The sequence below is a fragment of the Staurois parvus genome, unplaced genomic scaffold, assembly GCF_062004578.1.
Source record: "Staurois parvus isolate SC_StPar_1 unplaced genomic scaffold, SC_StPar_1.0 ptg000829l, whole genome shotgun sequence".
Taxonomy (NCBI): domain Eukaryota; kingdom Metazoa; phylum Chordata; class Amphibia; order Anura; family Ranidae; genus Staurois; species Staurois parvus.
In genome coordinates, this window is record NW_028318625.1 from 1090702 (window position 1) to 1118329 (window position 27628).

Consider the following 27628-nt stretch of genomic DNA (forward strand, 5'->3'; position numbering starts at 1 on the left):
TCTCCTGATGGGGACTCTGCCACTCGCATGCAATAGTTCATGCAGCGATCACATGCGTGTGATCGGCTCTAGATACAGATGGCCTGCTAATCACTTCTAGTTGCAGGTGTAAATGCACCTTAAATTGTATGTATTGACCTGTTGCTGGTGGAGGCCTGTGCTCAACAGCACTGGGAGTGAGAGAGTGAACATGTCTGGCAAACTTCACAACTATAACAATATCATTTTTAACCAAATGTAGTTTTTTTCCATTTCAAATCTTTCTTCAGTTTTGAATGAACCACACATATTTTTATGTATATAAAGCTGTCCACCATACTGCCCCGAACTACATCACTGACCTAATATCCAAGTACCGCCCAGCACGCACACTCCGCTCCTCACAAGACCTCCTTCTCTCTAGTTCCCTGGTCTCCTCCTCCCAATACCGCCTCCAGGACTTCTCCAGGGTGTCACCCATCCTCTGGAACTCCCTGCCCCAACCCATCAGATTATCACCTACTCTCCTCTCCTTTAGGCGCACCCTGAAAACCCATCTCTTCAGGGAAGCCTACCCCACCCCCTGCTAACTTGCCGACCTCCTCCACTCTTCCTACCACTCCATCCCCCACAGCTATCTCCTCCTGTGCCACCATCCCCTCCCTCCTAGATTGTAATCTCGAAAGAGCAGGGGACTCAATCCCCTCATGTTTTGCATTGTATTGGTATTGTTCTGTCACATGTTCTGTCCCCCTTTGTAATGTACAGCGCTGAGCGAACTATTGGCACTTTATAAATACTGTATAATAATAATAATAATAATGTATATTTAGTGAAATATGTACAGCTTAAAGCAAAACTTCACCCTAAAGATGAAGTTCCATTTTATGTCCCCCCCCCCCATCTACCACATTTGGCACATACATTTTTCTTTGGGGGAGCAGGTACCTAGGCAATACAAGCAGACTTTTGCCCCCCAGCTCTGCCCGCAGCCTTCTGAGACATGTCACAGGTACCAGAAGGCTGTGGGAACATTCACAAAACACAGCGGGAAGCTGCATAGAGTCACGGACGGATTCCCACACTATACATGCAAGCGCTAGAGACCCGAACACTGGCAAAGAACCAGCATGGGAGAAGACAGAACTGGATCCCTGGACAGGGAAGCATCCTTTTATTATAAGTCAGCAGCTACAGTATTTGTAGCTTCTAACTGTTCATTTTTTTTCTTTCTAGGGTAAAGGTTCTCATTAAACATTGCAACCTAATATCCTATTAGTATCTACCAAAAAAAAAAAATCATACCTCTTCTGCTCCCTATGCTGCCAGTCTGTTCTGCAATAAAGAGAAATTGTGCCCTGAAAAACTAAGTAATTTTCTTGCCTTTTTCCTTCACAAGCAAACAAAGCAGATTGCACAGACTAAGTGTAGCAGGTAACATGATGTTTATTGGAAGAAAACAATTAACAACTTGCATTTAGTACAATCAGAAGAGCTTATCATAGTTCTCAGGTGGCTTGGAGAGATCCCTGGAGGGCTGTCAATATGGTTATCCTGGTAGTGGTTCTGATGTTTCCTGTAGTAATCAGGGAGACAGCAAGGGGGCGCCAGACTAAGTGCAGTAAGATAGAAGAATGGAAACAGCACATAAAATTGGCAATTCACTCAAATTGTGTAGACATGCACATGAATGGTATGCTAAGGTGCCAGTCATAAGTACTCCTGCAGCTTGTAGTAGAATTACAAGATCCCAGGAGGGCACTGCTGCTCTAGGAGTGGAGTTGGATTGCTAGGGTCACCAGGACACATATGGAGGAAGCAGCTCTGTTTTAGTCGGGGCATTTCCATTAGACTGGAACAGGGCTGATGTTGTACCAAAACTATGATTAAAGCTTTGAAACCTGTGAGAACAAAGAGTTAACCACCTGCTAATAATAACCCCACCCCCATTAATCCATATCTGCCAGCAGGCACTAACCGTTTAAGGGGATCTTAATTCCAGGGCAGCCCAATCATGTGATCACTATGATTGTCTGTCACAGCGGTCATGTGATTATGAACTTATTTGCATTATTTTGGTCTGTTACAGTGGTTGTAATCCCTTATATATACCCAGTGAAGTGACTGGCCTCTGGTGATACACAGAGATGAAACAAATCCTTTTACATAAGTTGGACATGTGTACATGGAGCCATCTGTCCTCTACAGCTTTTCAAAGTGCAGAATTTATACAGCTTGTTTGAGATTTCAGAAAGTGGGAGAGGGGGGTAGAGCTGAAAGAGTTGATTGGAAAGGACACTACACCCCCTTCACATAGCACGCAGGAACAGAGCTAAGGCTGTCAATCACAGGCTGGAGCTGTAGATCCCTCCCCCGCTGATAGCAGAGGAACAGGGCCAAAAGTCCAAAGTCAGGCCTTGGCGGAAAAGCTGCTTCTGCATACGTGGCAATGTATTTGGTCCCAGGCATCCAAAGGGTTCATATATACCTTGTATAAGAAAAATTAGTACGATTCACTTCTACTAGTATAAAACCCCAAACCTTCTCTACTCCATATATCCCTCTGCTGGTGATGTACAAAGGATCCAGGCACATTTTACCACATCTATTGGTTCTGCCCATTGATCATCACCTACTGACAGATGGTCCACTCTTTCATCCATACCATTTCTGGATCATGGATCCCTTTCAATCTCTAGAATCCCCCCCCCCCCCCCAAATCCTACTATAAATTTTCTAGAAAAACTCCTCGCACTGATACTGACTGCAACGTGGTGGTTGGTTGCTCTCAATTGGAAGAAACAGGAGCCCCTCTCCTTGACTGAACTGCACTCCAGGGTCTGAGAAATGAAGAGGATGGAATACCTAACTACTTCCATGAAGGATTAATTAGACACTCATAACTGGGTCTGAGAATTGTGGGACCTTCGAGAAGCATCTCATATAAAAAGAAAGGTGGAGAAGGCGCCACTGAGTGTAGACTGTTTTACGCCTTCTCCACCTTTCTTTTTATAAGTTTATCTGGAGATCTGCTTCTGCTCCACTTTGTAAGGCCAGTCCTGAAGTGTGCACTGCTCTGGTACCAGAGAATCTTCCATCGGACTCAGCAGTGGGTTTCTCTCCCAGCTTCCCACTCCATCCCTTCTTCTTTTCTACCAAAGTGGGACTACAGACTAACAAGACGAGATTTTTTTGTGCGAACACCATTCCATGTATGTAGAAGCATCTCCTGCCTGACTTGCCCTCGGTTGTTGCAGGATGTACACAAGTAGGGACTTTCAGTTTGGGCTGGGCCCTGAAGCAGGTGGAATTTCTACTATCCCCTCCCCCTTTCTTTTCTCCCTTTTTACCCTCTTGTACACCTCTACTTCTCTTTTGTACTTCACACAGTGACTTCTGGTATGCGGCTGTGAAGCTTAGCATAGATAAGACTTTGTGATTGTGTATTCTCTTCTCTGATGACCTCACTCTGTCACCGAAACTCTAGGCGATAACCTACTACTTGCTTTAGCTTGAGGTCCACCACCTACTGTAGTTTTATTTTTACTTAGTTATCTGTGTGATGGAACATTTTGCATTTTGGCAGTTTGAATGTCTTGTACTTACTTTTTTTGTATGTTGAAAACAAACAAATAAAAAAAATTTGTCTGTTCTCTGAAGTAGCCTAAAGGTTTGTAGAGGTGAGTGTTGTCAAATGAACTGGCATCTGCATGGTATCAGTGATAAATGGATATCTGCTTACCTGTGTTTGAGAGATGTTGCAAATGTACATCAAACTACGAAGAAGTTCTGAAGCTTTGCCTCTTAAAACAGATGGGGCTTCAGCCACAGCAGATGGGTTTTAAAGGCCGCTGTGTATGTGTGTACACACCTCTAGATGCCAAACACTTATACTTGCAGCAGTTTTTTTTGGTTTTCTCAATAGTCTCTTCAAAAGAAAAAAAAGTGCTAGATGGGCACATAAGAGCACCCAGAGGTTTAATTTTCATGTTAAAGGGTATCTAGACCCAAAACAGCAACTGGCTTACCAGTCCTTAAATGTGGTGTTATCTTTTTTTTTTTTTTCTCTTATTTTTACCTGGTGATATTTCTGGTCATAGACCTCCTGTTCTAGAGTCACATCGCTCGCTGTATTCTATGCAGAAGCAGCATTGTTGGTGAGCTATCAGGGCCGATAAAAGGTGGGGGGCAGAGAGGGCATGTGTCCCAGGTGTACTGTTACTGTGTAGCGAGAGGCAGCTCCATTCTCTTGTGCCTGACTGAAAGGAGTGACCGCAGTTTCACTCCTGTCATAGGAAGTCAAAGGAAATTTCTGCAAAGTGAGTTTTCCGTGGTGCTTTTATTCAAAAATATTGAATGCAGCATGGCACCCCTGACAACCAGAGAGAGCTAAGTGGTTGAGAAATGCTGGCCTAACTGACATTATCAGATCAAATCTTTTTCCTTTGCTTTGCTGATAAGTAAAACAGAGTACATAGAAAAGTAACTGTTGCTTTGTTTGTTTCCGTCTCATGTCTGAACAGTGTTTATAGGGAATGGCTGTGGAGTGCGGGACGGGCAGAAGGACAGAATGTGCTATACATACCCTGTGTAATTTACTTAAGTTTTGGGTTTGTAGTATGTCCAGTTTGAATAACTGACTGGTTAAAAACATAATGTACTGCAGGGCCTTTGAACAATTAGAAGAAATAACAAATGTCAATCTGTGCACTTGTCACAAGCGCACCCAAAAAAAAAAAAAAAGAAAAATCTCCAACTATTACTAACAAAATGACGTGACAACTAAGGTGGAATCAACAAATGTGATGTGTATAACAAATCATAAAGTTCACATATAAAGTGTTAGAAGAAATCCTGCTGTAGGAAAATACACGTAACGGGTGGAGTCTGCGATTTTAATGACACCATCATGGTGACGGGTGCTCGGGATTGATAACAGTAGTGGTGAGCAGTGTAAATGGTGCCATCCCTTTTGGTTCACGTATATTGGATTGGTTTAACATTTTGGTTTTACTATTCTGCATGTAAGTGTTCTTAATCCTTACTATTGCTGAATAATGTATTCGGAGAGCATTATGAGAGTTATTTTCTCTTTCATATGGATGCATACGTGGTGATGAGTATCATGCAGAAAAATATTTTTATGTGAAAAAGACCTATGTGCTAAATGCATACAAATATTACAAAAAACAACATCGCCACCATCAGTCGCACCCCACACGCCAAAGTCCAACCTCATGTCCAATCACTATCAAACTCATGCAGGCTCCACCTCCGCAACATCTCCAAGATACATACGTTCCTCACCCCAGACACTACTGAACAACTCGTACACTCCCTCATTATTACTGCAACTCCCTTCTCACCGGCCTACCCAAACAAACGCTATCCCCACTCCAGTCTATCCTGAACTCAGCGGCTAGACTCATCCACCTCACCAACCGCTCCACATCTGCCACCCCCCTCTGCCAATCCCTTCACTGGCTCCCGATTGCCCAACGCATTAAATTCAAACTACTAACCCTGACCTACAAAGCCATTCACAACGCTGCCCCAAACTACCTAACTGACCTGATACCCAAATACCACCCTACCCGTGCCCTTCGCTCCTCACAGGACCTCCTACTCTCCAGCTCCCTGGTCTCCTCCTCCCACGCCCGACAGCAGGACTTCTCCAGGTCCTCCCCCATCCTCTGGAACTCCCTACTCCAATCCATCAGACTATCACCTACCCTCCTCACCTACAGGCGCACCCTGAAAACCCACCCTCACCTAACAACCGATCTCCTCCACTACTCCTACCACTCCATCCCCCACAGCCACTTCCTCCTGTACCACTATCCCCTCCCTCCTAGATTGTAAGCTCCAAAGAGCAGGGCCCTCGAACCCTTCGTGTATTGTATTGTTACTGTATTGTCTCATGTTATGTCCCCCTTGCTATTGTACAGCGCTGAGCAAACCCTTTGGCGCTATATAAATACTGTATAATAATAATATCCAAATTAAACACTGCTGCCACCTTAAAATGAAATAAATCTTATAAACAATAAATGAACCCTAGGTGATTCAGTGGCGCTGTGAACAAAAATCAATCATAGAGTGACAAATCATACAATTATTAATTGTATGATTTGTCACTTTAGGACTGATTTTTGTTCACAGCGCCACTGAATCACCTAGGGTTCATTTATTGCTTACAAGAGAAATATTTTTGTCCTGGAAATCCTGAAAACAGCTCATAGGTGTGAGCAACCTATTGCATTAGGGTCTGCACACTAAAGCTCAAACACCATTTAGGCATTTTTATGTACAGATAAATATATAAAAATGCTATATATATATATATATATATATATATATATATAAATTGAAAGTAGAAAAAAAGAATTTCAAATATGGTACTATCCAAAATATAAAAGCACTGAAAAACAGGTGCACTTTTTTTCTCTTATGAATAAGATTGCTTAGGCTGGCAATGGATGATGCGATTTCCCAGGGTGGATAAAAATCAATGATTAAATTAAAAAAAAAAAAAAAAAATCAGATTTTTTTGATTTAAAATCGGATTTTTTTGATTTAAATCTGATTTTTTTTAAATAAAATGTTTTTTGCAGAAAATATATTACCATACAAAGGTTATTCCATCATGAAATAAAGATTCGTTTTTTTAATTATGTAGAATAAGGCTGTATATGTTTAATTTTTTTGGTAAATAAATCCCATGAATCCATTCACAATGTCATGCTCTTCCAGAGGTTTTTGTAAGATTATTGGGCAGTTTCTCTGCCTACAAGATATTATCACAGATGTTTGGTTTACTTTTGCAGTTCTCAAAACTGAATTTGACTCAGCGGAGATCACATGCCTCTTCTTCACAGCAAAAATGTTATAACATGAACAGAGTTAAGAAAAAGACCTTCATCCTAACTTCTACAAACCTATGAATACAGAATCAACCCCTTCAGTGCTAAGTTTCAAGAAGTTCAGTGAATAGAATAGAAACAATATATATATATATATATATATATATATATATATATATATATATATATATATATATATACACACACATATATATATACATACACACACACAATTGTATATATATATATATATATATATATATATATATATATATATATATATATATATATATATATATACACACACACACACATTGTGTATATATATATATACATATATATATATATATATATATATATATATATATATATATATATATATATATATATATATATATATACACATACACACACATATATTTTTTTTTGTTTACAGTGTAGCAAAATGATTGCATCTGTACATACATTTATCAAAATGTTAAGAGTAGACAAGCACACACAACTTGTTTGTGTCATAAACCTTTTAATAGCCAACAACAGCATTTTAATAAAAAAAAAAAAGAAAACAAAAAAGATGTACATGTATTATTTACAAGATAACATTTTTTTCAAGTTTCGTTTAGAAGTTTGGGTAAAACAGTATCCATTTAAATGGTATTTTTAGACTTTACATAAAAACAAGACATTTCAACGTGTGTTTGTTCACACACAGGAATTCATTTTGTTATTGCAGAAAACTACAATTTAGATCACAGATTTAGGGAAAGTATTCATTTTTGCAAAGTGCATTTAGCATTGTGTTATTCAGTAACCGGTTTGTAAAGTTGCTGTTCCCTATAATTTACATCAGATAGGAAAAGATTGGTCTTTGTATTGGAACCTAAAGTTACCAATATAAATGTAATGTGTAAAATCCAAAACAATGCCACATCTTGTAGTTTACGGTTAAACCATTTAGGCATTTTTATGTACAGATAAATATATAAAAATGCTTTATTTGCAATGTGATCATGACAATATGGACATTATTTAATTACAAAGAAGTGCATTCTGTATAAAAGGACCAAATGTGCGCCATGCCAGACAAAACATGCTTGGAGAACCAAATAAAAAAAATTCAAGCTTATTTTCAAAATGATGCAAAGTACCTATATCAAGTCATTACTTCAAGTTCTTGTATCACTGAATATTTCCTTCATTGATTTCCATCATAATTGTTCAACTATAAAGTGAGATGTAAGAATGGTGGCAGCTTAGCTTGCTACCTTATTTCAGTTGTATGGAATGCATTTTGACTTCTCATATATATTCGGTCACAGCTTCTGCATATTAAAGTTTGCATTTTAATGAATGCAATGTAGTCTCTGCATAAACGGCAGTTTTTGCTAACAAATAAAGGAAGTCTGAAATTTGTTCTCTTTAAAAAAAAAAAAAAAAAAAAAAAAAAAAACCATACATTTACAGTACTGTGGTATTATCTGCATTGTATTCAAGAACTGATGCTGGAGATAAGACCAAGCATAAAAGGGAACACATTTCAGGATTTTGGCAAGGTAGACTATATATAGTTTGGAATAGTTCACTGTAGCATTAAAAATACTCAATGATCATTTTCCTGGTTCCTTATTTGCACACTGTATGATTCAAATAAGAAATATCACAGAGACCATATGAATGACATCTAGTTTATATGCGGCTTTCGTTTTGGTTTCTCTTCATAGGATTCACCATATTCATTCACTCTAGTCTTATCCACAGGATAAAGCCTGATGAGAAGAAAATACATGGTAAATTACATGGTAAATTGAAAGTAGAAAAAAAGAATTTCAAATATGGTACTATCCAAAATATAAAAGCACTGAAAAACAGGTGCACTTTTTTTCTCTTATGAATAAGATTGCTTAGGCTGGCAATGGATGATGCGATTTCCCAGGGTGGATAAAAATCAATGATTTAAAAAAAAAAAAAAAAAAAAAAAAAAAAAAAAAAAAATCGGATTTTTTTGATTTAAATCGTATTTTTGTGATTTAAATCGGATTTTTGTGATTTAAATCGGATTTTTGTGATTTAAATCGGATTTTTGTGATTTAAATCGGATTTTTGTGATTCAAATCGGATTTTTGTGATTCAAATCGGATTTTTGTGATTTAAAATCGGATTTTTTTGATTCAAATCGGATTTTTTTGATTCAAATCGGATTTTTGTGATTTAAATCGGATTTTTGTGATTTAAATCGGATTTTTGTGATTTAAAATCGGATTTTTGTGATTCAAATCAGATTTTTTTGATTCAAATCGGATTTTAATTTAAATCATTTTTTTTATTTAAATCGGATTTTTTTTATTTAAATCATATTTTTTTTATTTAAATCGGATTTTTTTTAAATAAAATGTTTTTTGAGGAAAATATATTGCCATCCAAAGGTTATTCCATCATGAATTAAAGATTCGTTTTTTAATTATGTAGAATAAGGCTGTATATGTTTAATTTTTTTGGTAAATAAATCCCATGAATCCATTCACAATGTCATGCTCTTCCAGAGGTTTTTGTAAGATTATTGGGCAGTTTCTCTGCCTACAAGATATTATCACAGATGATTGGTTTACTTTTGCAGTTCTCAAAACTGAATTTGACTCAGCGGAGATCACATGCCTCCTCTTCACAGCAAAAATGTTATAACATGAACAGAGTTAAGAAAAAGACCTTCATCCTAACTTCTACAAACCTATGAATACAGAATCAACCCCTTCACTGCTAAGTTTCAAGAAGTTCAGTGAATAGAATAGAAACAATATTTTTCTGATTGGAGTGGAATAGATCTGCACAAGAAGAAAGTGAAACTAAGTGTGAGGAGGAAGGGGCTGACAGTCTAAGGTTCTTAAAAATATATATATTTTGTTTAGCCAAATTAGTTACCAAACATGGATGTTTAAGCAAATCACATATGCTGGAATGTTATTGTTTCAGTTGAATAAATCTATTTAAATTGTTATTATTAAGGTAATGATTATTTTTCTCCTTCCTAAGTACAACAGAAAAGTTGTCCAAATATGAATGATTAACCTATTAAACTGGGGATAAAAAAAACTAATATGAAAAGTTGTTATTCTAAAAATCTTCATCTACTTGCATATTAAAGTTATACCAGCAAGAATTAGTCTTTATGTAGAAAACTAAGATTTAGATCAAGCCTTACTGACTAGTGATTTAAATCGTGATTTAAATCAGTTTGATTTACATCAAATCCACCCTGCGATTTCCTTTCCTGCAACCACGGGCTGGCTTTAGTACCCTGCTCTGTGCTACCCAGGATACGACAGGCAGGAATGGGAAAAAAAACAGCACACAAACAATATAGAAAATAAAATGCAACAGTGTAGAATTGTTACAGGCCAAACCACAATTAAGAAATACAAATATATAAATATACACATACAAGCTTCTACATCACTTAATAAATTAATGTGCATTATTTATTTTTTTGCATTGGAGCCTACAAAACATTGCAACCCCAATCAGTAAATTGTTTTTGTAACGCCGAGGCTCCTGCAGACCATTCGTCCAGCCTTGAAATAGATCAGTGGGTCCCCAAGCTGCGGCCCGGGAGCTGGATGTGGCCCTTTGCTTGCTTTTGTCCAGCCCTTGGAGCACTATTCTTCCCACCGACACACTATTCTTCCCAATGATACAAACAATGGGGTACTATCAGGGGCGGACTGACAACTCATGGGGCCCCCAGGCAATAGGGGATCATGGGGCCCCTGTGTCCTTGCCCAAACTCAAAAAAGCCTATGAAAAAGGTACCAGGGGCATCTCATGGGGCCCCCTACTGACCCCGGGCCCTCGGGCAGTGCCCGAGTTTCCAAATGGTCAGTCCGCCCCTGGGTACTATTCCTCCCCCTAATACCAAATGTTCACTCCCGATGTCAGAAAAATTTCCACATCAACTGGCCACAGTTTGCCCCCCCTAAAGTCTAAGGGACAATAAGCTGGCACTTTGTTTAGAAAGTTTGGGGTATAGACCTTCAGTTAAAAATTTGGAGGAAGTATCAATGAAGTACAAAGGAAGGTGATGCCACCTCACTTCTGCTCTACTGAGAACTACAACTGCAGATGGGACTTACAGATTTTTCATTCACAGATTCCTGTGAGTGAATGAATGAATGAATGATGCAACAGCTGTAGGGGTGGATCGTGAACAGGTTTCAGGTTACACCCCAAATATGGGCGAACATTATTCATGGTCTGAAAGATGAAGATTTCAAGGTGATTCTGCTTGAGATGATTGTAGCTGTATTAGTGCACTTCTAGAAATGTTAGTTAACTTGCAACAAATCCCTGAAAGCTGGTCTTGAAAAATTAACTTTGTGGAAATAAAAAAAATATTCAAACAAAGATAGAGACATATAAACAATGTAGACTTACCATCTTTGGTACAAATAAATTAGAAATACCACATCATCTCTAAAACATGCAAGTCTGTGAGATGTCGGCATGGTAATAATAAAGGCAAATATATCATCGATAAACGTATTAAATGCCTGTTGAGAATAAAAGAAACATAAAAATCAATGTAAGTAATGCAGTAAATTCAATTCAGCAGCATCTGACACAAATGACTAAATAGTAGATGCTTAACAGGCCTTCAAACAAAGCTACAGTTTTATGGCAGATGTGGTGTTCAAAGCTACAGTTTTATGGCAGATGTGGTGTTCAAAGCTACAGTTTTATGGCAGATGTGGTGTTCAAACAAAGCTACAGTTTTATGACAGATGTGGTGTTCAAAGCTACAGTTTTATGGCAGATGTGGTGTTCAAACAAAGCTACAGTTTTATGGCAGATGTGGTGTTCAAACAAAGCTACAGTTTTATGGCAGATGTGGTGTTCAAAGCTACAGTTTTATAGCAGATGTAGTGTTCAAAGCTACAGTTTTATAGCAGATATGGCATTCAAAGCTACAGTTTTATGGCAGATGTGGTGTTCAAAGCTACAGTTTTATGGCAGATGTGGTGTTCAAAGCTACAGTTTTATGGCAGATGTGGCGTTCAAACAAAGCTACAGTTTTATAGCAGATATGGCGTTCAAACAAAGCTACATTTTTATGGCAGATGTGGTGTTCAAACAAAGCTACAGTTTTATAGCAGATGTGGTGTTCAAAGCTACAGTTTTATAGCAGATGTGGTGTTCAAAGCTACAGTTTTATAGCAGATATGGCGTTCAAACAAAGCTACATTTTTTATGGCAGATATGGCATTCAAACAAAGCTACAGTTTTAGAAGCCAAACAATGTTTTGTAACCTATTGGGGACCCTAGACAGCATAGTGACTTTTTTTTCCAAAAGGTGAACTTAAGTCTTTAAAAGTGTATTTTGAATAAACGTAATATACTACAAAAGAATAAAAATATGGCAAAAATGCTGAGATGTGGGAGATATTTCACAATGATTAAATGTATAAATGTGAAGTCAGCAATAACCAAATAATTAGCTGCGTGCCATGAATAAAGACATACCGCAATTCCTACATAAAGAAAACATTGCAATGCTATATCAATACTTCTATAAATGGTGCATCAACCTATAGATTAGTGCATAATAATAAGTCCATGAAAGTCAAACATATTTATGTGAAGCTTGTCCACTGAGATGCCACTGTGTCCAGTGTGACCACCTCCTGCAGGACAACAAATTAAGGAAGTGAACAGTCCCAGTGTTCTGTAAATAAAACTTCCACAAACACCCGTCATGTGTTCCCTCCACTACTAGGAAGACTGTAAACTCACCACAAGGTTTTGCTGTCTAGAAACAGAACAGCAATCTGTGCTTGTTATATAGTATCTCTCTCTCCCAAGTTGGACTCCTCTGATCCATCAAGGATCAGTGTTCATACTCAAATCCTGCTCCACCAGGGATCAGTGTTCATACTCAAATCCTGCTCCACCAGGGATCAGTGTTCATACTCAAATCCTGCTCCACCAGGGGTCAGTGTTCACACTCAAATCCTGCTGCACCAAGGATCAGTGTTCACACTCAAATCCTGCTCCACCAAGGATCAGTGTTCACACTCAAATCCTGCTCCACCAGGGGTCAGTGTTCACACTCAAATCCTGCTCCACCAGGGGTCAGTGTTCACACTCAAATCCTGCTCCACCAGGGGTCAGTGTTCACACTCAAATCCTGCTCCACCAGGGGTCAGTGTTCATACTCAAATCCTGCTCCACCAGGGGTCAGTGTTCACACTCAAATCCTGCTCCACCAGGGGTCAGTGTTCACACTCAAATCCTGCTCCACCAGGGGTCAGTGTTCACACTCAAATCCTGCTCCACCAGGGGTCAGTGTTCACACTCAAATCCTGCTCCACCAGGGGTCAGTGTTCACACTCAAATCCTGCTCCACCAGGGGTCAGTGTTCATACTCAAATCCTGCTCCACCAGGGGTCAGTGTTCACACTCAAATCCTGCTCCACCAGGGGTCAGTGTTCACACTCAAATCCTGCTCCACCAGGGGTCAGTGTTCACACTCAAATCCTGCTCCACCAGGGGTCAGTGTTCATACTCACATCCTGCTCCACCAGGGGTCAGTGTTCACACTCACATCATAAAGGGTCACCAGCCCAATATGGAGTGGTGGTGCGACCTCCAGCAATATACCTCAACCTGACATTTCCTGCGATAGCGCTTCTTCAGGGGTTTATTTCTAGACAGCAAATCCTTGTGGTGAGTTTGCAATCTTCCAAGTGGTTGATGCAACACAAGGTGGGTGTTTGTGGATCACATGGTGGAATTTTTCTTTTTTTTTTACAGAACACTGGGACTGCTCACTTGGTTAACCACTTGCCTACTGGGCACTTCACCCCCTTCATTCCCAGGCCAAATTTTCTGCGCTGTTGCACTTTGAATGACAATTGCGCGGTCATGCAACACTGTACCCATATGAAAGTTTTATAATTTTTTTCACACAAATAGAGCTTTCATTTGGTGGTATTTTATCACCACTGGGCATGTTATTTTTTGCACTATAAACAAAAAAAAAAAAAAGAGCAAAAAATTTGAAAAAAGAAAAAAAAATGTTTTTCTGTTTCTATTATAAAATTTTGCAAACAGGTATTTTTCTGGTTCACTGATGTGCGTTGATGAGGCTGCACCGATAGGCACTGATGAGGTGGCACGGATAGGTGGCACTGATGGGCAGAACTTCTGGGAACAGATGGGTGGCACTGATGGGCACAGGCTGGTGTGTCGCTGCTGGATACAGATGGGTGGCCCTGCATGGCACTGATCATCAGTGCCGATCCCTTCGCTGACAATTGCTGTTTCTCGGCATTACTTTCCTCACAGTGTGACAGCGTGAGGAAAGTGCAGCCGAGAACTGGCAACTGTATTTACTTGGTGATCTGCTGGACACAGATGATCACGTGCTAAAAAGACGCTGTGATTGGCCTTTTACCGTATCACGTGATCAGCTGTGTCTGTAGGACACAGCGATCATCGGCGGCGCATTCTGGGAGGACGTCCTCCCAGAACTAGACAAACGCGCTGTAGACATCCTTCGGCTATAGAGTGGTTGGGAAATGGTTAATTTGCTGTCCTGCAGGAGGTGTTCACACTGGACACAGTAGCATTTCAGTGGACAAGCTTCACATGTATATATTTGACTTTCATGGACTGATTGCTAGACACTAATTTATAGGTGTATACACCATTTACAGAAGTATTGATATAGTACTGCAATTTTTTCTTCACTTCAGTTTCACAAGGATTACTGCACAGGTTACTACTCCATAAAATACGAATAATTTCTAAAAGTGCTAGAAGTCTGGCTGTGTCTGGATTATATACATTTTAATTACAGACTCAGAGCATACAACATGAACGTCAGAATCTGTAGAACTACTGAACCCAGTGATTTGGTTTGGTCATTGACTCAAAGCAGTGAAGCCACTGCATCACCCAAATAATCATCAGAAGAGGTCAGCCTACATATTTCTCAGAGCATGAGAGCAAAATATTAACTCTATTTTTACTTTCACTTTAAATAGTTAATCTGGGCCAAGTGGGCCCAAATGAACTGTTTCCTTTATTAACAGATGCACCTACTTTCAGAATTGTATAAAAACTGTATGTAGCATAAGCTACATACAGTAAACAGCACTGTGTTCTGGCAGCGAGACGGGGACTCCCCAAATGCTGCTGGAACAAAATACGTAACAAATACATAACATTTGTTCATTTTAGAAAAAATGCCATTTTAAAGTGGAAGTTCAGGCAAATCCTAACTAAGACTAAACCTTTCAGCTGTTTCAATTTAAAATATTGCATATGTTTACAACTAAGCACATAGAAGGTAAACACAAAAATAAAATGAGCTAGTATTGGATAAAACAAGATAGTAAGGAAAACCTACTTTGTATGTGAATGCTTTCCAAGGCAAATGGGCCACGGATTTCATCTGCAGAAAAAGTAATGATCCATGATTGTAAAGTATAGAGAAAAAAAAATATATACATACACATACTCACATACATAAACACATACACACATACACACACACAATATTGCCAAAAGTATTGGGACGCCTGCAATTACACGCACGTGATCTTTAATGGCCCCCCAGTCTTAGTCCGTAGGGTTTAATATTGAGTTGGCCCCGCCCTTTGCAGCTATAACAGCTTCAACTCTTCTGGGAAGGCCGTCCACAAGGTTTAGGAGGGTGTCTATGGGAATGTTTGACCATTCTTCCAGAAGTGCATTTGTGAGGTCAGGCACTGATGTCCAATGAGAAGGCCTGGCTCCCAGTCTCCGCTCTAATTCATCCCAAAGGTGTTCTATTGGGTTGAGGTCAGGCCTCTGTGCAGGCCAGTCAACTTCCTCCACCCCAAACTTGCTCATCCATGTCTTTATGGACCTTGCTTTGTGCACTGGTGCGCAGTCATGTTGGAGCAGGAAGGGGCCATCCCCAAACTGTTCCCACAAACGTTGGGAGCATGAAATTGTCCAAAATGTCTTGGTATGCTGACACCTTAAGAGTTCCCTTCACTGGATTAAGGTGCCAAGCCTAACCCCTGAAAAAACAAACTCACACCATAATCCCCCTCCACCAAACTTTACACTTGGCACAATGCAGTCAGGCAAGTACTGTTCTCCTCGCAACCGCCAAACCCAGACACGCCCATCGGATTGTCAGACAGTGAAGCGCGATTCGTCACTCCAGAGAACACGTCTCCACTGCTCTAGAGTCCAGTGGCGGTGTGCTTTACACCACTGCATCCGATGCTTTGCATTGCACTTGGTGATGTAAGGCTTGGATGTAGCTGCTCGGCCATGGAAACCCATTTCATGAAGGTCTCTACACACCATTGTCTGAAGGCCACATGAAGTTTGGAGGTCTTTAGCTTTTGAGTCTGCACAATTGGCGACTTCTGCGCACTTTGGGCTTCAGCATGGGCTGACCCTGCTCTGTAATTTTTCATGGCTGAGTTGCTGTTGTTCCCAGTTGCTTCCATTTTGTTATAATACCACTAACAGTTGACTGTAGAATATTTAGTGGCAAGGAAATTTCACGGATGGACTTATTGCACAGGTGGCAAGATATCACAGTACCACGCTTGAATTCACTGAGCTCCTGAGGGCGACCCATTCTTTCACAAATGTATGTAGAAGCAGTTTGCATGCCTAGGTGCTTGATTTTATACAACCATGGCGGTGACTGACACACACGCACACATGTAGAAATTAAAAAGAAAGTACCTTATAATTTACAAATAACTGTGGCAGCATAAAAAGGAACCCAAAAGCATAAACACCTGGAAAAAAAAACACATTTTAATTAGAAAAAGGGAATTCACAATGCTACAACTGAAAACATTAATTAAATATAGTGTGTCTATATAACAGCGATTAGATAAACTGAACATGCTAAGGTGGGCACCCAACTCAGGATCTGGTGCTTGAAGTAAACAACACAGCCCAGCCCCACACCAGTGGAGTCCAGGTTTTGTCCCCAAGGTACATGACAGGAGTTACCAATCCAGAAACTGTTCGGTAACCATGGGCACTAAACAGTCACATCTTGATAAAAGTGTCTGAAGAAAAAAGGAACTGTATGATTGTTTTCCTAAGCAGATATTAAATGCAAAGACATAAAGAAGGGTTGGGTCATAAGACCAAAAAGTTGCACTAATAAAACAAGTTGAGAAAAAAGGCATATATTTTTTTTATTAGGTATCAAAATCTCTCTTGGAATTAAAGTGGTATTAAATCCAAAAGCAAACATTTATTATGTTGCAGCTTACCAATTCTTAGATGTGGTGGCTGCATTAGTTTTCTTTTTTAGGCTCTCTTTCCTTTATTTTCATCTGGCGACCTGTCCAGTAAGTCTGTTGTTTTTCAAAAGAACAAGTTATCCTGAAACTCTAGCAATTTAGAGGGTTTAGGAGCAGTCTGTAACAAGTTTCATGTGGACTGAGGAGGAATTAACCAGTTTGGTAAATTGATGTATTTGTATGTCTGAGAGTGGCCTGTCCATTTTGATAAAGTCCCAAATGTAATTTGGAACTCCTTGATATTCAAGATCATTTTGTAGGCAGTGGATAACAGTTTAATGGTAGAGTCTTGATGCATATAAAGGGATTTACAATTTGTTAGATTGTCATGTGTACGTACTGTGCCAACGCATGACAATCCAGTAAAAAGATCACTGGATTAAAATAGATGCCAATCCACTGAGCAGATTCTCTAGCACACATACTATCTAAGAATAACAAAACCAACTGTCCAAAAAGGTCCACTTAATATGGACTGATTTCAGCCTGAAATCCGTTAGCCAGGGGACATCTGCAGAGTTTCCATAGCTGTATGATCATCCCATTTATTTCCAGTCTTATACAGACACATTTAAAAAGATTGATTCCTGTTGTTCAGGCTTTAATTTGCACGACTAGACCTTGGGCAAAGCAAATATAACATATGAATCATTAAAAAAAAAAAAAATAGGATTTTTATACTCCCTTTAAAATTATTTTCTTGGAGTACACAGAGGGACTGGGATGTCCTTCAGTTTCGGGATATACTGCCTCCTACAGGAGGATTAGAGACTGACAGACTGGTGGGCATCGTGAAGATCTTCCAAAACACCATAATGAAGGACATTCTCTATTCCAGAGCAAGATTCCTGAGCCAACAAACCAGGAACAACATGGTCCTCAGTATCAACCAAAAACAATCTGTCCAGAGACCAGACCAACTTGTCGCAAGATGACAGAATGTTATTTTGCAGATGTCTTGGGTGAAACTGGGCAAAGGGGAATGCCTCAAAAATAGGCTACTATCAGGCTCAGAACTGTCACGCAATAGTGAAGAGTCTAATGGCTTCTGGACTAGAGAGTTTAAATATGAGAGCAGAGAGTCTGAAGTTTCTTCTTGGAAGGAAATCTCTGGCCTGAGATATGTCCAGGAATAAACCCAGATACTTCAAGCGATAAGTTGGTCCCAGTGACGGTTTCTGATGGTTCAAGATCCACCCAAACCACTGTAATGTCTGGACAGTGAAAGACATGCTGTATGACAGAACCCTCACTGACTGTTTCCTCAGCAGAAGGTCATGTATGCATCCCACAGTGGAGATGCCATGAGAGTGTAGAATAACTAATTACTAGAGCCAGCACCTTGGTAAATACTTGAGGTACAGACACAATAACTAGAGGGCAGGGCCACAAACTGCAAGAGCAGGGGCCCCACAAAAAAATGTAGGAATCACTCTTGCCTTGGAAAGATGGAAACATGTAGGTAAGTATCTCTGATGTCCACAGAGACTAGAAGATGACAGATCTGGTGGATTCTATGCAGAATTTCTAGACCTGAATTCAGAACATTCAGAACCCTGAAGTCTAAGAGGACATGAATGCCTTCTTGGGTATAGGAACAGCAATCAGGATGGAGCAAAACCCCTAAAACTGTTCTGCCACAGGAACTGAGGCTATAATATAGGGGTGTCCAACCTGCGGCCCAAAAGAGTTCAGCATTCGACTCGGGAGCATCTGGAGGTATTCCAGGGATACCCTGCAAGCATAGCAGCCACAGTGGCTAGCCCAGACAAGCCTGGCCCATGTGCATCTGGAGAGACGCCAGGCATGCTGCGGAAGCATAGCAGAGACACTGACAAGCCAGGCATAGGCATGTCTGGAGGTATTCCTGGCTGCCATGTCTGCAATAACACCAGCAACAGCAGATGCAGGGAATTCCATTAGCGGCAGGGAAGTAAATGCCACATGGCTGGATCTAAGGGGGTGCTGGGGTGGGTTGTGTTTTTCGGTGGAATTCTTGAATAAAAGAAGAAATTTAAAGCATATACATACCCAGAGTTGGCAATCCTCTGATTTAGAATATGTTGTGACAGTGCTGTGGCTGCAGATCGGGCAACTATTTGCCCTTAGGCTTTGTTCACACTTGTGCACAAAAAAAAACCAAAAACAAATTGCATTAATTCTAATGGCACTGTCCACACTGGAAAACAACAGCCACATAGAAATGAATGGGGGTGTTTCTAATAATGCAGAAAATGAGAAGACTTCAGTCACTTTCTAAGGCTTCCTCTGCAAAAGATTGGTGCTCTTCCTAGAAGTAACAGTCTTGAAGATATTGTCAAAAGCCAGTCCTCCGAGGGATGCTGTCTACTGAAGACCATGCAGATAATTTTTTTTCACACAAGGGTTCCACAGTCCAACATTTTAGTCAAAGTGCCCTATGCACATGTACCAACATGAGACACGTGTTGAAAATGAGATGAGAGTCTTACAGCAAACTATCACAGTTGAAATGTAACAATATAGCCATCTGGTTCATAAGTTCAAAAGGCAAAGGATCAATCGCAGCAGTTTTCTTATCTCTTTTAAAGCAGTATTAAACCCAAAAGCAAACATTTATTATATTGCAGTATTTTAGGTGTGGTGTCTGCATTAGTTTCCTTTTTAGGCTTTCTTTACCTTCATTTCAACTGGTGATCTGGGCAGAACAAGCTGTCCTGCAGATGTAGCAGTTCGAGGGATGATAAAAACTAACACTGACAGGAGTGCTTACAATGATCAGTTGTTTATGTAAAACCTTTATCCCAAAAGGGAAAAAAAAACTTGCTATAACTGTTTAAAAAGTGTTAGCTGGAGTATGGCTTTATTTGTTAGCTCTAGAAAGGTTTTCCAACCACACTAGTAAACCCGCTACTTAAATAGTAAGCACCCTGTTAAGAGGCTAAGTGGCCAGATCAAACAGTCAGAATGGACCACTTCTGCAGAAAGGAATACAAGGCTAACAAGCACCTAGGGGAGAATCAGGATGCTTTCAATATCCATGCAGAAATAGTTGAAAAAACGGGTGCAAAAGGTAAAACCTTTGTGGCTTTAGGAGTCTTAAATGACCCAAGGCTGGAACAGCACTGGTAGAAGCAACAGACTAATATTGTAGTTTCACAGTGGTATGTACTGCATCAATAAGAGCCAAACAATTCTCTAATCTGGAAGTAGTACCAGAAGACGTTGACTCCTTTGGGGTAAGCTCATCAGTCAAGCACTGGAGGGCTTTAGAATCAGAGCCTTTGTGGCCAATGGCTCAGAAGCCACTAGGGCAATGGGCAATTCAGATATAAAATATGCTAGAAAGTTAGTATGAGCATGCTTGTACGCCTTTGTGATCATAGACAAATAACTGGGTGATCTGGGCTATAAAGTCTTGCATGATTGTGGCAAAAACCCCAGCAAAAAGGGCACAGGACCCAGCTACACCTAGTGGCGCTTACAAGAACTCTGAGGATGGAATAGACTCCAAGAGCAAAAGGCAACTTGACTCCAAGTTTGAAATGTCAACACCGACAGCAGGAATGCTACAAGTCACATCGGAGCTGTTAGAAAGTAAGCTGGGGGCACCAAGTATAGTGGAAATATCCCCTCCATGTCTAGAATCAACCATGCTGTGACTACATGATGTTGGCAACATATAGGCTTGGAGTGAGAGGCAAGGCTTTAAGTACTTATTAGACCCAGACAGCTGGTAGCAGGTAAGGGTGCGTTGGCTGGAGGTGACCAAAGTCAATTTAGGTGGGTAGCAGGAAAGGATGGAAAAATCGAAGTTTCTTGTGGCTCCTGCAAACATTAACTGTAGTGGGGAGATGCATTCTTAAAGTGTTACTAAACCCAGGACCCTACATTCACTATATCTGGTCTCCCATAGTACACACTACATGGAAATACAATTATTTTAGTAAATATAAATATACTGCTAAATACCTTTTCTCATCAGTAGTTAGAGAAGTCTTGTGACTTCTATCAGTGACCAGCCAAGCACATGTTAGAGCAGAACGAAAACGTCTCCTACAAGCTTTAAGAGGATGCAGGACCCCTGACCTCTGTCTGGACAGTGCTGATTGGCCCTATGCTGATCAGATGCAATCTCCCAAGGTAAGAAAAAATCCTCTTTAGCAATACACACCAAACTGAGCATATGCAGAGTGACTCCACACATGTCTCCTCAGGAGATAAGAGGGGGACACTGGAAGAACTGCTGAATCTCTTCTCCCCTCTCTTCCTCTTCCCACAGGCCATTGGCTCCTGCTGTTGTCAATCAAATGCAGTGAGGAGGAAGTGGGGGGCAGGGCTGGGCAGGGCTGTGAATCTATGAAGCGTGGTTCCATAGACACACATCTTGGGAGTGAGCAGACACCATGTGCCTTCATAGCAAATGGCCTACTATGGGGACAGACTAAAAAGAGGAAGAGCCAAGATCACCAGCAGAGGACACGAGAAGAGGAGCTTTGGGGCCGATAGGGAGTATAACATATTTGTCATTTTAATTTTTTTTAAAAATCAGCCTTTAATAACACTTAACACTGAGGCATGCTTTAGTAGGAAGGGTTACTCTTGGCTGGCCTCTAGTTTGATTCTTGTTTTTTTTTTTTTTTGCCAGAGTCCAAGTCTCCTGTATGTGGCAGTATAAATGCAAAACTTAGAGACTTCATGTGTCCCAGAATTGACTCCAAGAAAATGATTTTCAAGAAAACTTGATTTCAAAGACAAAGAAACAAACAAAAAAAACTTTTTAACAGCATGTGAAACATGTAAGTAAAAAGAACCTACCATTGACAAAGCTGTTAATCAACCAAGAATACCAGCTGTAAAAGCACAAAAACAGTTTAATACATTAAAAACATGAATTCTCAGTCAGCACCCACATTTTTTTTTAAAACTGTGATTTACATGAAGCAGCAATAGAAAACCAAAAGAGAACAGTTACCTGTATGCCAACAATACACACAAAGTGATAAAGTATTAACAGACTAGATGTTTTGGTTTAACAATTTAATTGGAGTACGGGAAATTAATAGTTTTGTGTTTGTCTTATAAATAATTATCAAATAAATGTGCGATTTTGTCCTCAGGATCTGGATATACTTTTTGGTACAGTGAATATAAATTTTCAAAGTGACAGATTCACGGTTTACCTCTTGTAACATGTTACACTCATATTCAGGGTGTAACATTTAACATGCTACAAACGGACCGACCCCGTCCCTGCACCCCCCGATCCCCGTTGTAACAGCTAATGGAGGATCTTCTCCCCCCACTAGCTGTCACTGCCCAGCCGTGTCAATCATTCACAGTATTCTGTGGATGACAACACTACAACTTCTGACAGCCTTAGTGGAGCACAGTGATAGTTCATTGCGTCTTCCTGTCAGTAAGCAGATGCTTGCCCAAATGGAATGTACGGACACACAGATACACTGACAGGTCTGCAGGAGACTTGCATGGTACCAGCGATCTGCTGATCGCTGGTGCAATGCTTTATAGGGGTATTGACTTAAAATTCAAGGAGGTCCGGTAACTAAAATCTTCTTCTGGCCGAGGTCCGAAAATAAACGTCTCCATTAGTGTTGCCCCTCCAGAGTAATTTATTACATTGGGTGCCACCATCAGATTTCCACCATAAATCAGTTGCCACCATCAGAGTACCCCCCTACATCAGGCGTTCCCATCAGAGTGCCCCCCTACATCAGGCATTTCCATCAGAGTTCCCCCATACAACAGGCATTTCCATCAGCGTTCCCCCATACACCAGGCATTTCCATCAGCGTTCCCCCATACAACAGGCATTTCCATCAGAGTCCCCCCCTACAACAGGCATTTCCATCAGAGTCCCCCCATACAACAGGCATTTCCATCAGAGTCCCCCCCTACAACAGGCATTTCCATCAGAGTCCCCCCATACAACAGGCATTTCCATCAGAGTCCCCCCATACAACAGGCATTTCCATCAGAGTGCCCCCCTACATCAGGTATTTCCATCAGAGTCCCCCCATACAACAGGCATTTCCATCAGAGTTCCCCCATACAACAGGCATTTCCATCAGAGTTCCCCCATACAACAGGCATTTCCATCAGAGTTCCCCCATACAACAGGCATTTCCATCAGAGTTCCCCCATACAACAGGCATTTCCATCAGAGTTCCCCCATACAACAGGCATTTCCATCAGAGTTCCCCCATACAACAGGCATTTCCATCAGAGTTCCCCCATACATCAGGCATTTCCATCAGAGTTCCCCCATACATCAGGCATTCCCATCAGAATGCCCCCTTACATCAGGCATTCCCATCAGAGTTCCCCCATACAACAGGCATTCCCATCAGAGTGCCCCCATACAACAGGCATTCCCATCAGAGTGCCCCCTAACATCAGGATTCTGCATCAGAAGGCCCCCTTAAAAAAATGCACCTTCCCATTGAAATAAATGGAAAATGTGGCAAAAACACATCTATACACACCAGCGCTGCATTTTTGGTGCGGATTTTGAGCAACATGTTCTTTAAAATAAACGCACCTCAAACGCGGTAAAATGCAGCAAAACGCAGCATGTAAGTAGCCTTACAGTGCATTTATCTTTACCAGTTCAGCTATTGTAAATGATGAACTTGTGTTCCAGTTTACAAATTTTGCATTTGTTTCTGAAAAGCACTTGGATAATCTTTGGAAATCTGCTACATTTTTCAGCCTTCGGAGATTAACTGAATGGTTTTTAATTTCTGTTTCTGTTAGCTCTGATATCTGTGTGTTCTTTGACAAGCCTCGTGCCGGGGCAGGCAGAAAACTGAACTTGAGTCTTTCTAAAGATTTGGTATTTTGTTCTGATCTAGCCTTAACTATCAGCTATTAAGCTCTTAGCAATACTGTGGGGTGCACTGTAGTGCCTGCCTGCAGTGCCCCATCCATGTCAACAGTGGTACTACTTTTAATACAGTCGAAGCTAAAAAAAAAGTCAGGCTTCACAGCTGGATACCCATTGCGCATGCGTGAGTAGTGCTTTGCCTTATGAATGGCCCCGTAGTCTTCAAGGACCTGTTGTGTGTCCCTGAAGACTACAAGGAGGGAGCGGGGGGGAAGCTGGGGGTTGGGTGTGTTTGCAGCAGTATCAAAATCAGGTATTCGCACCCTGAAAGGTGTCAATTCTGCCCAGGGAGTGGGGAACCAGTACTTACAGCAGAACCTCCCTATTTGGGTGGAACTCCGCTTTAAGTTTCATTGAAAGCCTTCTTCTGCCTTTTGGTGATACAGAAGATACAATTCTATCGTGACGCACAACCAATCACTTTAATATGCACATCACATTTATGCTCAATTGTCGGCGGGCATGCTTGTTCCAGGGTCATTTACTTGAAGCCAGAAACAACAAGGCAACTAGTATTCTTTATAGAGGGTCAGCAATGGCAGCCTCAGTATTTAAGTACAGATTTCCATTTATGTATGGAAAGATTTCATTTAAACTGAATGCTAATAAAAATAAAAGCATACAACAAAAATGTTCAAGCCTTCAAAGTATTTTCCAAAAAATCATAAACATAAATGTGTTACCTTTTGTATCTTATATTCAAAAGTGAATACACTGCCCCACCAACGCATAATGGATATAATAGGTATGACAAATATTTCATTGCCTAAAAAAAAAAAACAATACCGTTTATATAAGTCAAGGACAACTGTAGTTTTTATATTAAAACTGGTGCAATGTATAAATGGAACTGCAAGTACTGCTTTAAAGGAGAAGTATGGCCGAAGCTCTTTTAGTCATAGTTCTCCAATGGGTTACAGGAGTGCACTTAGTTCTGCCCTCCTGTGACCCAGATTCAGCTGAAAGTGTGCTAAAGCCCGCTGTAGGCTGACATCACAGAGCTGGTCCAGGTTCTGCAGGGATCCCAACAATTTCGGGTTCCGCCCAGATGCCTCACTAGCAGCTGGCTCAGTTTTTCAATACGCTGCTGAGAGCCTGAGCCAGCTGCTCCTGCTCCCTCCTCAGCCCGGCGCTCCAGTAAGCGCTAGAGGAGCAGAGCATAGAGCAGTGACTGAGAACTGAGCGAACAGCTGTTGTTGATCGCTCAGTTCTTGGTGTAGAGTCAATAATATATGAAAGTTTGTGGTTTTTTTTAATGATCCCACACTTCTATTTTAATAACATGCCCCTGCATTGAATGGGAACATGTTGGTACAGTTATTAGCTTGACAGCTAATAACTATACCAACATGTTCACCTTTGTTGGTAATTTCAAGAAATTCCAATAAAGTCTCTTTAAAAGGGACAACAATTAACTTGGCACTCTCATGGTTTAGGTCTATGCTCAACACTCTGTTATGTCATGCTACCTGAAAAGAATTGTTTACACTGAGAAAAGGACTGATTTTTAAAGCTGAACTCCAGGGAGAAAATATTTTTCTGCTTGTTATGTCCAGGGGGTGATGACTATGGTGAAATGCTAACCTTATACCTAGGCTCCACTGGCAGCCTGAAATCTATTTCTGCTATCTGATGCTCTGAAATGTGGGAGGGCCCTCAGTGTTCTTCATTATACGGGATGACATCAGAGATCTGCAATCGGGACGGTTTTGAGGGGCCAGTCACACGACAAGAAGAAGGTCTGTCATAGTGAAGAATAAAGAGGTACTGTATATCCCCTTATTCATCATCCTCTAGGCTAGGCAAAACAAGAAGTTAACCTCTGCAGTGAAGAGGGGGACCCACTGCAAGGGAAAAATCTTATATTTCCCTGGAATTCAGCTAAAAAAAAAAAAAAAAAATCAGTGCATTGCTCAGTGTATACTATGTTATGTTTTCTGTTAGCATGATGTATGGAAGTGCTGAATGCCTTATTCCTGTAATCCTGCAGAATAAGTCCCTCAAAGTCTCCTCCCTTTACTGCCAGACCGGTGATAGCGGTCTTATGTCATCTTGTACAATGCAGGACCAGCAGTCCTACACTGTACATGAGAGCGCTGAGGGGCTGCCCACATTCCAATCATCTGACAGCAGATAAGAACTCAAGCTGCTGAGGGAATAAATGAAGTATATCATGTTATTTATCACCCCCTAGCGAAAATAAGCAAAACCCAGGAAATGCAGAGTAAAACCTCACAAGATGGCACTCTAGCAGGGTGAGGGATTGTGTCCTAATGGATGGCGGGTCCAGGAGAATGAGGAATTGTTTCTCATGAGCTTTGAGCTACTCTGCATTACCCCGGGTCTTCCAAGGAAGTATGATGATGTTACCTTACCACTACAAGTTGAAGCGAGAGAACTAATCTTTTTTTTCCTGTTCATGTTTTTGTAAGGGGAGGGGCCCTCTTTAAATAAGAAGGCCTTGTTCTATTTTAGTCAATTTTTTTAACCACTTGAGCCCCAGGCCAATTCTGACATTCCTCTCCTACATGTAAAAATCAGCATTTGTTTGCTAGAAAATTACTTAAAACCTCCAAACATTATATATTTTTTAAGCAGAGGCCTAGAGAATAAAGTGGCTGTGGTTGCAATTTGTTATGTCACACGGTCACAGTAATTTTTCAAATGCTATTTTTTTTGGAAAAAATACACTTTAATGAATTTTAATGCACAAAAACACAATATAATACCAACTTGTTAGTAAATATTAAGGATGATGTTACACCGAGTAAATGGATACCTAACATGTCACGTTTTAAAATTGTGCAGGCTCGTGGAATGGCAACAAACTATGGTACTTAAAAGTCTCCATAGGCAATGTTTTAAAAGCGTTTACGAGTTGCCAGTTTAGAGTTACACAGAAGGTCTGGTGCTAGAATTATTCTTCTCACTATAAAGTTTGCAACGAAACCTCACAAATGTGGTACGAACACCATTTACAAATGCGTGCACAAGCTTTGAAAGCGTTTGCCTTTGCGCATGAGTATGGGGCGCTTTAATTAGCCACTCAGATAGCTTTTACCTTATTCAGCATTGCAAGCTGACAAAAAAAAAAAAAAAAACGGGGTCATGCCTGCAGCTTCAGCCATGGTCCTGATAGAACCACTGAAACCCGACAAGGTACGTTGTTGGGCAGCAAGGCATAACACTAAATTTTACTATTGCATTTGACTAAACTAGGATGTTTCTGGATAAGCATCATCTGCTATCCTTTTGAGGAAACTGCAATTTAACTCCAGCATGCCAGTGACACCATCTTCCAGCAAGTACAGTGTACTGTGTTAGTCAGAAACAAGATTTCTACAGGTTTTTGTTTGCTTCAGTAAGTGTACTGTGAATTTTGAAATTACTTTGCCTGAAGCCACCTGCTCTGAGCCTGGATATTAATATTTAGGGGTAATAATGACAGGGGTAGTTGATCCAGGAAATATTCAGATTCACTCATGGGGGATTCGAAAGTCATTTTGTTCCCCACTGGTGGCGAATTGGATCATTCTTTATTGGTTTTTTTTGCCCTCCTCTAGATCAATTGTGGGTATAG

General features: G+C 40.5%; 1 protein-coding gene across 2 annotated transcripts in view; it reads right to left on the reverse strand.

The window, feature by feature from the left end:
• Positions 1–7345: 7345 nt before the first annotated feature.
• CLPTM1L (CLPTM1 like) overlaps positions 7346–27628 on the reverse strand; it is an 85829-nt gene continuing 65546 nt past the window's right edge. For both annotated transcript variants that reach the window (XM_089655255.1, XM_089655254.1), the window contains exons 13-18: positions 24732–24814; positions 21960–21994; positions 16588–16643; positions 15245–15289; positions 11268–11383; positions 7346–8608 (exon numbers count right to left, since the gene is read on the reverse strand). In XM_089655255.1, coding sequence (XP_089511381.1) covers positions 8524–8608; positions 11268–11383; positions 15245–15289; positions 16588–16643; positions 21960–21994; positions 24732–24814 — 420 coding nt within the window. In that variant the 3' untranslated portion in view covers positions 7346–8523. The remainder of the gene's footprint in view (positions 8609–11267; positions 11384–15244; positions 15290–16587; positions 16644–21959; positions 21995–24731; positions 24815–27628) is intronic.